This window comes from Sinocyclocheilus anshuiensis, unplaced genomic scaffold, assembly GCF_001515605.1.
Source record: "Sinocyclocheilus anshuiensis isolate Anshui unplaced genomic scaffold, SAMN03320099.WGS_v1.1 scaffold1159, whole genome shotgun sequence".
Classification (NCBI taxonomy): Eukaryota; Metazoa; Chordata; class Actinopteri; order Cypriniformes; family Cyprinidae; genus Sinocyclocheilus; species Sinocyclocheilus anshuiensis.
This window is the reverse complement of record NW_015547700.1, coordinates 333275-343318: the sequence shown is the minus strand read 5'-3', so window position 1 is coordinate 343318 and position 10044 is coordinate 333275. Positions and strand designations below refer to the sequence as shown.

The following is a 10044-nucleotide window of genomic DNA, read 5'->3' as shown; positions in this document are numbered from 1 at the left end:
ACAATTCTATCATCATTTACTTACCCCTGTTATTTGAAACTTATTTGAGGAGATGTTAGGTAGAAAGTTAGACATAGAGAGCCATGAATAAAGTGTGATTAAATGTTTACTTTTAAAAATCATCCCTTTAACATCACTAAATCATGTACTGAAAGATCTTACCAAGCATGATCAGCCTTGGAGTAGAAAGAAGTCAAGCCTGGTCTTTGCATCTGCCAGAGTTGTTGTGACCTACACACAGACACAGTTTTTCTAAGTGTCAGTTATAGCAATCATTCTTTTAAGTGGGCCATCAACACCAGGGCAGCTGCATCAGTAACGTTATTCACATCTGGCACAGCAGCAGAAAGCGCAGTAACGTTATTATCTACACAGATTTCTCAAAATCACATTTATGCTTCCTACTAAGGTGTGCTGAAAATGATTACGTCACTGTAAAATAGTTTTTACAGTTACTAACTGGACATTCCGTTTTTTTTACCATCTCGAATGTGTCCTCTTAGGTTTTCACAAAGGCTGGAGAATAGTCGACACGACTGTAACTTACAGCCTTCCACGGTGCATCTAGAATTCAGATTGTGTTGTTCAGATCTATTCACTATTTTTGCGGGCTTTATGTGTTTGCGGTAACATTACGTGTGCGACTGAAGTGAAGTGCGGAGAGGCTAAGAACGTGCATGCATACACGAAAACCTGAAGTTCGCGCTTTGGCATGATTAATAAATGCATATAATGGCTCTAAAGGGACGCCACGGTGTTTGCAGACGAACATTGCGGGTTTTACGCTAGCAGTAAATGCATGCTGTACATTTATACACTTATATATGGGTAGCGCCAAGAGATTACACAGCTGTACCATGACATAATAATATAATAATATAAAATATGTAATGAAAAAGCAGGAATATTGTACATACATTTGCAGCTGCGAGGTGTGTCCGTCTTCCTTTTCAAGATTCTTCTTCTTCTTTCTCCAAGCAGAAAAAAAGCCTTTCTGTCATTGGTCAGGTTTCGCGCTCATTTTTTTTAACTGTATTTGGATTTACAGTAAATGAAAAATACTGTATTTTAATGGCGCCAAGAGGATATTTCCCATAATGCAACTTTAAAATACAGTAACGTACTGTATACCTGTTTTACAGTAAAGTACAGTTCATATTACAGTTAAATACTGTGTAATTTACAGAAATCGCTAACAGTGTATATTTGACATTTGAGGCTTAATACTATAGAAAAGCACTAGAGGTTTTTCAGTTATTAGCAATGTGATTAGATGGTACGGTGTAGCCTTAAAGGCATAGTCCACCCAAAAGTGAAATCATTTACTCACCCATAATGTTGATCCAAACCTGTGTGTGTCTTTAGTCTGCTGAACACAAAAAGATATTTCAAAGAATGTTGGTAACCAAATAGTTTCGGTTCCCCATTGCTTCCATTGTATTTTTTGAAATCCAGCTCATTTCCTCTCTCACTGCTGGCAGTGTGATGTTTACCTCTGCTGTCAAGATTATTAAACTCATAATAAAGATCTCTTAATTGGCCTTGACAGTATTGTCAAGTCAGGTTGATTATTGACATTCCGCTAAAAAACGCTGGTTCATTTTTCAAATGAATTATTGACTCTTATGAAATGCTCTCTGCTCTGTGGGCTGCTGACAAGACCAGAGTTTTTCAGTGTTTTTATGTCCATTATCTGCACAGGTTATTGACTATGGACTCATGGAGGATTTTGTTCTTTAGAGTTTGAAGATATATACTACCATTCGAAAGTTTGGGGTCGGTGTGATTTTTTTAAATGTTTTTGAATAAAGTCTCACCATTTACTGGATCAACAATAGATTAAAACAGTGATATTGTGAAATATTACACTTTAAAATAACTGTTTTCTATTTGACTATATTTTAAAATGTAATTTATTCCTGTGATACAAAGCTGAATTTTCAGCATCATTACTCCAGTCTTCAGTGTCACACGATCCTTCAGAAATCATTCTAATATGCTGATTTGATGCTCAAAAAACATTTATTTTTATTATTAATGTTAAAAACAGTGGTGCCACTTAATATTTCTGTGGAAACCATGAAACATTCTTTCAGGATTCTTTGATGAAAAGAAAAGATCATTCAAAAGAGCAGCATTTATTTGAAATAGAATGTTTAAGTCTTTGCACACTTTTGATTCAATTTAATTTATTTAGTTTTTTTTTGGCTTTCAACCTTTTTCCTCTGTTGATCTGCATCACACACAAATGTGCCGTGAGTCATATCTGACTCATTCATGGCAAAGTTCATTACAGGAGGATGTTCTTATGAGTTCTGCCTCTAATGAAGAACTGTGAAAAGCTTTGAAATTTTCCCAGGTATGTTAATCAACAGTCAGACACATGCCAAAAAAAATAATAATAAATTATAATGCTGTTCAGCTGTCATTTTCTTGTCTATAATTAGAATGATCTGAAATTACATGTATTCTAGGACAAATTAAGACCATGAAATGAAAATGACAAAATAATGAAGAATCTGCCATTTAAATATAGTATCTCTCTGTTGTGTAATGTGAATTTCTGACCTTTACAACTGCAGTATTTCATGTCAGTACCACAGGTGTTGGTCTGCATTGTGTCTTACTGAAGTTCAGACTATCAATCACATAGAGACATACGCCACCATGTGGTTTATCACGAAAGTTCATCAAATCACAGAGTTATATATATATATATATATATATATATATATGCATTCTTGTGAATACATTTTTCATTTATTATTTTATTTTTAAATATTACCCCAAACTTTTAAATGAAAATGTATTACGGTTTCCTCAAAAATATTAAGTAGCAATAACTGTTTTCAACATAAGAAGAAGAAGCAAATCAGCATAATAGAATGATTTCTGAAGGATCATGTGACACTGAAGACTGGAGTAATGATGCTGAAAATCCAGCTTTAACATCACAGGAATAAATTACATTAAAAACTGCCATTTTAAATAGTAATAATATTTCACAATATTACTGTTTTTACTGTATTTTTGATCAAATAAATGCAGCCTTGGAGCACATAGAAAATATATATCACACTCTGTTAAATATTGAAAAACTCTTATCCCTTACAAACATTTAGCCATAGTTCTTAAACTTATTTCAGAATAGACAGCTTTCTCACAAAAGATGAAATATTATGATTATTATAAGATTATCTCAGCAGTGTATACCAGCTAAATCTCTCCTTGTTATCTGAAACTGGAAGGCCTGACGGATAGGTTATGGTTTTGAGGGTTGCAGCTAAAGCGGTTGACCTTTAGAGACAAAAAGACTCATATTACTGCAGGCAGTATTTCAGATAAAGTCTGACATGTATCAAAATTAGCTTGACCTCCCATGACAATTTTTACAATATAAATCATTTGATTCTAGTCTTTACAAGACAAAAAATGCATCTCATACACCAAGGATTCAGATGTTTTCTGTGAGAGCACACACACACACACGCCCTGCACGATCACCAGACTGCTTTTGTTATGAACTCTCAAATCAAATCATGTGGGCAACACACTAGGGCAGGGCCTGCATTTCACAGCGCCACACCTTATACAGTCATTTATGCATAACTCCATGCTAATAAGACATTTTTGCTCTGTTTCTAAACGACAAGAATCTACAGTATGCAAGCAGTATGATTTCAGTATGCAGTATGTATACTGTGCATAACGTGAATTTTCTGTTGCACATTATTATACATATACAGAGTTGAATGCATGGAATACTGTATCCCACAATGCAATGTGTTTGCGCACATCCTTCAGTTTCCTTGTGATGGGTGAGTATCAGCAGCAATTTTTAAATCTCTGTTCTTGATACATTATTTGCTCTTTTTACTTTTAATTTGATTAAAACGACACAAAATTAGCTTCTTAAATTCTAATTTAAGATAGATATTAACTTGACACTTGTTGAATTAAACATGCAAAACTATGCTTATCACTGCTGGTCATAAGACAAGACTGTAATAGCATACTATTGTTTTTAAACTTATGTTGTTACGTAATGCATTCTATTTTATATACTAATGAAAATAGTACGCAGCATACAGTGTATACTTAGCAAAATCCCCGCCAGTGCTACTGTCACTTTAAGAGATGATGTAATCAGTTAAGTTTGTTTGAGCTCTCCAGCTGATCAGCCCGAAGCCGAACCACTGAGCAGCTGAGACGCTCGGATGATGGAGTTTTTCATAGGAAACCCGTTTTCTACACCCGTGGGTCAATTTATAGGTGAGTAACACGCTGGATGAGATCGCAAATCACACGCAATACGTTTAAACGAGCATTAGTTACGCACAGATAGGCGAGTGTGTACTTAAACTTGATGTGTCCAATACGACTGTTTGATATTTACATCGAATTCAACAACATTATCTATATATTCGTGGCTAGTTTACTTGCAAGACACAAATGAACACGTATACATCGTTTAATTAAGGATGACATTAAAAAGGATACGATTAAATTGAGATGAGGCTCAACGCCCCATATCTGTGTTCGTGATTGGCGGAACTGTGTGTCAATCAAATGCTGTCCGCAAATAGTAACGAAGAAGGGCGGGACGAAGAGGGTTTGTCTCGGTGTACTCCTTTTGACCCAATTCTTAGTCGCTCTTCTTTAGAAAATAAATATTTATATCTGAGTATTAAAACGGTTATGTAACCCATTCCAGAATTTACTCTTGGTTTCACAAGAAATACAATATCAGGGCTACTTTTCAGTAATTTCAAGGGCTGTTCTGCCTCTCTTTTGATAGTGTCATTGCAACTAGACTCTCATCTATCAAATGGGCTGCACAGAGCAGTTAGTTGGGAAGGAACTGTTCGTTTCAGCCAAACACGATAATTTCGCATTAGCAGCAACATTATCTTTGCAGTGCTCTACTCATCCCAGATTTCTCCTTTAGATGAATAGAATTGTCGGATTGCCCAAATAAACTTACTGAAAGGTTCACCCATAAATAAAAATGGTCACAATTCACTTTATGCTGCTATTTTTCTGTGCAACATGAAAGGATTTTGGTGCATTTGTAAGAATTTTAATTCACATCATCTCCATATGGAACACTATCTATATAATATATGTGTGTGTGTGTGTGTGTGTGTGTGTGTGTGTGTGTGTGTGGAATGACAACAGTGTGGGTAAAGAATGACAACTTCTATTTTTGTATGAACTATCCCTTTAAACATGGTTTTTAAGTTTGTATCATTACATAGGGTGAATACCAGTGAAATGACAGAGCTTTTGATGGAACTCGCCCTTTCATACTGTTGTAAAGCCTGTTTTCCCTGCCTAGATGCTGAATCTTAAGCACTGTAAACAGTACGACAAGTCACGTTAAACTCAGTAAGCTAGTTTAAATTTTCAGTTCGGCATATGGGTGGGATTTCTCTAATCCAGAATGAGTTGAGTGTAAATACAAGAACTCTTTTTAAAGTTAGTCCGGGCTCTTCATGACGATAAGGAGCTGTTATGTCATCAGAAGTTCAGTGTTTGTAACTCTACAAGTGTTGTTGTGAATCATAAACCACCCCGCTGATGAGTAAGATAACAATAATGGCCTGATGTAATAGCAGAAATGTTTATTTCATGTTCTCACCACTGGTGATGTTTCGACCCGTATGGCTCTTCATCAGACATCTGGGCTCAAAATATCACCTGTGGTGAAAACATGAAATAAACATTTTTGCATTTTGAGAGCCGTGGTGTGCCAACTTTTCTTTCTTTTTTTATTTTACAGTAGTTGAGCAACCTCAGTGAGGTTTTTGTTACCCATCAGATGTGCACTTTTTTTTTTATTGTTTGCTGATGTAATAGCAGGCCAGTCGACTGACAGTTCAGGGATGTTTGTTTTGTGTGTGAGCATGTAATAAGGTATTTGAAGCCAAGAGTAAGTTTCTTCTAAAGTTAATTGTTGATTCTGTTAATAGGGAACAATACTAGTTATCTTCATAATCGTTTTGGGTTCATCTGTGTTTCTGCATTTTGTTCAGTTGTGCTTAACAAAAAGTAACGATAAGTATGTAATCAAAACATGTTGTTGTATCCTTTTAGTTTAGATTGAAGCCTTTATGTGTATCTCTGACTGCTTCTCGCTCTCTTGCTCAGAACATGCCACCAGTTCTTCTCTCCCGTCTGAAGACTGGGGCCTCAACATGGAGATCTGTGACATTGTCAATGAAACAGATGAAGGGTGGGTATGTTGTCAGATACAACAGATTTCTGTTTATATGGTCATGACAATTAATTCTTTTTAAACTCATCCCCAATTGTATTTGGACACCTAAACTACACTTAAAATGTCTGAATGTCATTGTATTAGACCACGGATTCCCAAACTGACATTTGACCTAATATGCATCGATTTTACCTAAAATATTAGCTTGAAATCCCTCAGGCCTCAGGCCATCCGAGATGTAGATGAGTTTGTTTCTTCATCGGATCAGATTTGGAGAAATGTAGCATTACATCACTTGCTCACCAATGGATCCTCTGCAGTGAATGGGTGCCGTCAGAATGAGAGTCCAAACAGCTGATAAACACATAATCCACAAGTGATTGACATTACTCTAGTGACATAAAAAGCTGTATTTACATAATAAACAAATCCATTATTAAGACATTTTTATATTCAAACCGTTGCTTCAGTCCTCTATCCATAATATTGCTAATATTACTTAATAATGCTTTCATCTTGTATGAATCAGGAGAGAAATATGCACAGAACAAGCATCGTTTACAAGCAAAAACAGTCCAGAACAGTTCTCAACAAATATGTTGCTGGATTTTGATGTGAGAGGACAGAAGCTACGGTTTAAAGATAAAACATGATAATGATGGATTTAGTTCTTGCATAAACATAGGTTTTTACTTCACAAGGCATTAATTGATGGACTGGAGTCGTGTTGATTACTTTGTGATGTTTTTATCTGTTCCGATGAAGAAACAAACTCATCTACATCTTAGTAAATTTGAAGCAAATTCCTAAAGTAAACTGTTCCTTTGAGAAAAAAATATTTCATAAAATTTAACAACACGTGTGTATGTTCATGGTTCTGTGATGTTGGCTAATGGTCACATGACATGCAGGTAAACAAATAAAATCTATTGTTCTATTTAATAAATATTGTTCTATTAATAAAATCTATTGTTCTATTTTAACCGTTTTTATTTTAAAATGATCTTAATTTGACATTTTTATGATTTGATTATTAATGATTTAGTTTGGGAAACCCTGTGTTAGATAAAATAACAAACTACATTAAAAAATAATAATGTTTCACAACCACAAAGTGTCACAATATAATTTGTCTTCATTTTGAGCTGTATAGCTGTCATTCAAAACCTAATAAACCTAATTTTATCATTCTATAAAATATGTAAAATAATAATAAATGGCTTAAATGTCCAAATCTGTATGGTGCTTTGAGTTTCTAGATATTATAACATGCATTATATAACATTGTATAACATAATTTTTGTAATGCTGCTCTGTTTGCAGACCTAAAGATGCAGTCAGAGCAATAAAGAAGAGGATACTGGGAAATAAGAATTTCAAAGAGGTTATGCTGGCTCTGAGTGTAAGTGTCAAACATAATGTTATTACCATCAACTCAATGTCTTATTTCACAGTATCTTTGGAATCATTCTTCTGGTTTTGCTGCAGGTGTTGGAGGCCTGTGTGAAGAACTGCGGGCACAAATTCCACGTCTACGTGTCCACCAGAGATTTTGTGGAAAACGTTTTGGTCCAAACGATCCTGCCTAAAAACAACGCCCCAGTGTTTCTTCAGGACAGAGTCTTGAGCATGATACAGGTCCAGATAAACCCTTTATAAACCCAGCTAGTGCTCAGAGTAAACGTCTTTATGCGGTTCATATTTTTTGCTGTGAAGTATTCAAACAGAGCTCTGGGTGTGTCTGGCGTCTGATTCTATCTTTCTCTCTCTCTAGGCGTGGTCCGATGCCTTTCGTAGTTCTCCAGATTTGACGGGTGTCGTGACCATCTATGAGGATCTCAGGAGAAAAGGCGTGGAGTTTCCTATGACTGAACTGAATGGCTGTTCCCCTATTCACACTCCCAACAGGGTAGAAACTGCTGCACATTGACAGCACGTTGTTTATAAACAATTATGAATCCAAATAAAGATTTATTGGGATTCATACGTGTTTATAAAAAGCTGCACATCTCAAAATCAGACTGTATATCCTCTATATAGAGTGCTAGCATGCAATATGTGCCATGATTAATTTCAATTTTAGATTTAATTTATTAATGCTTGACTCCAACAGACCATTGAGTCTGCGTCTCCGGTAACAGCTTGCACAGAAAGTCACTCCGTCAAATCCTCACAGCCACAGAATACAGAGATGCCCGTCATGCTGTCACCTCAACAGGTAACACACACACACACACACACACACACACACATGCAGCAATGCTGACTCAGGCTGAAGTGAGGGTGGGACTGGAATATTTTAGGGATGAGCTAAATGTTATGGATGGACTAAACTGACTAGGCCGACTAATGGACTAGTAACCACTCAGCAGGACTCAATTTAGCTTTGAATTAAATATTTAAATATTTAATATTAATACTATTTAATAATTAATAGTTCAATTGTAATTTGTACACATACATAATGGTCATATTATATATACTATTAACCCCCAAAAGTGTGAGTAGTACATTAGTACTATTTAAGTAATCTCTTTTTTAAATATTGAGTTTAATATTTGTATTTAATGATTCATATTTTACATATACATATACATATATACATATACATATACATATACATATATATATACCCCAATGTTTATATAATTCTCAGCCTAAATTTCAAGGTCACTGCTTAGTCCTATTTGAAGTTATCCTAACAGGAGTAGAAGGGCAGTTTTTAAGCATATTTCATAAATTAATTGTATTCTGAAGCACAGTATAAAAAACTTGAGATTTTTGAAAAAGAACTCTGATCAAAATTAGAGAACACTTTCAGATGCCTCCAGGTTATTGGTGTTAATCTGGCACCTGGTGCTAATTTCCTTAATCATATGACAAACCCTATTTAACTGACAGCATTCCTCTGATTTTCACTGAGATTGCAAGATGGCGGGCCACTCTAAGGTGACTGAAAGCTGCAACAGGAGGTTGTCCAGATGAAGGCTAAGCGGCCCCGATATACTCAAAACGAAGGTCTTTTTCGTTTTTCGTTTAGGGGTGAAATGAAGTTCGAAATACGTGAGCAGCGGTATACTGTTATCGAACATCCCGATGCCGCCCACTCTGATGAAAACAACGTTTATATAAATATGTAAATATGTGCTGCGTGCTTTCCTCTTAGTAACAAAATAAACACAACAAAAATGGAGAGAACAGCAAGCATGTTTAATAAAAAAGCATCTGTTCATAGCAACATGGGTATGCTTGAACAAGCTCTGCAAATTAGCACTCCCGTAAAGTCACGTCACGTGTATTTACATGGCACTTTTTTCAATATATTGCTTAAAAGCAATCAGCCGTATGTTTGTTATATAACCTTTGAGAGACAAAGAATTGTCACAGTGACAAAGGCAGATAGCCGAAACTTTTGTCTATTTTATCTCCTGCTTTAATTCTAATAAAATATTTTAGGAGTGCAAACCAACCTCTGCAACATGGGTATGTTAGCACAAGCTCTGCAAATTAGCACTCCAGTAAAGTCACACGTATTTATATGCCACTTTATTCAAGAGAATGCTTAAAAGCAAGCAACTTTGCAGTATTAAACATGAAAAACAGTGTCAGTGTCTCATTTCATCAAAAGCAAATCTTAATTTGCTACTATAAAGCGGCGGACATCCACGGACATCTCACCTCCAAGGTTTTGACAGATGAAATGATCTAGTGATGTGTCATTCGCGTTCATGCATAGGCTTAGTTCATGTGTAAGGCTGCGGAAGGCTTAGCCTTCCCCTGGATGGTCCTCACTGCAGAACACAAGATCCAGGGGGCGTGGTTGG

At 35.7% G+C, this 10044-nt stretch overlaps 1 protein-coding gene across 2 annotated transcripts in view; it reads left to right on the top strand.

Moving 5' to 3' along the window:
- The first annotated feature begins 4136 nt into the window (after positions 1 to 4136).
- Positions 4137 to 10044, top strand: part of LOC107703898 (target of Myb protein 1-like) — a 17561-nt gene continuing 11653 nt past the window's right edge. The window contains exons 1-6 of one of the 2 annotated variants that reach the window (XM_016506700.1): positions 4137 to 4272; positions 6151 to 6235; positions 7544 to 7622; positions 7709 to 7858; positions 7995 to 8129; positions 8334 to 8438. In XM_016506700.1, the coding sequence (XP_016362186.1) occupies positions 4218 to 4272; positions 6151 to 6235; positions 7544 to 7622; positions 7709 to 7858; positions 7995 to 8129; positions 8334 to 8438 (609 nt within the window). In that variant the 5' untranslated portion in view covers positions 4137 to 4217. The remainder of the gene's footprint in view (positions 4273 to 6150; positions 6236 to 7543; positions 7623 to 7708; positions 7859 to 7994; positions 8130 to 8333; positions 8439 to 10044) is intronic. The other variant, XM_016506701.1, reaches the window with a different exon arrangement.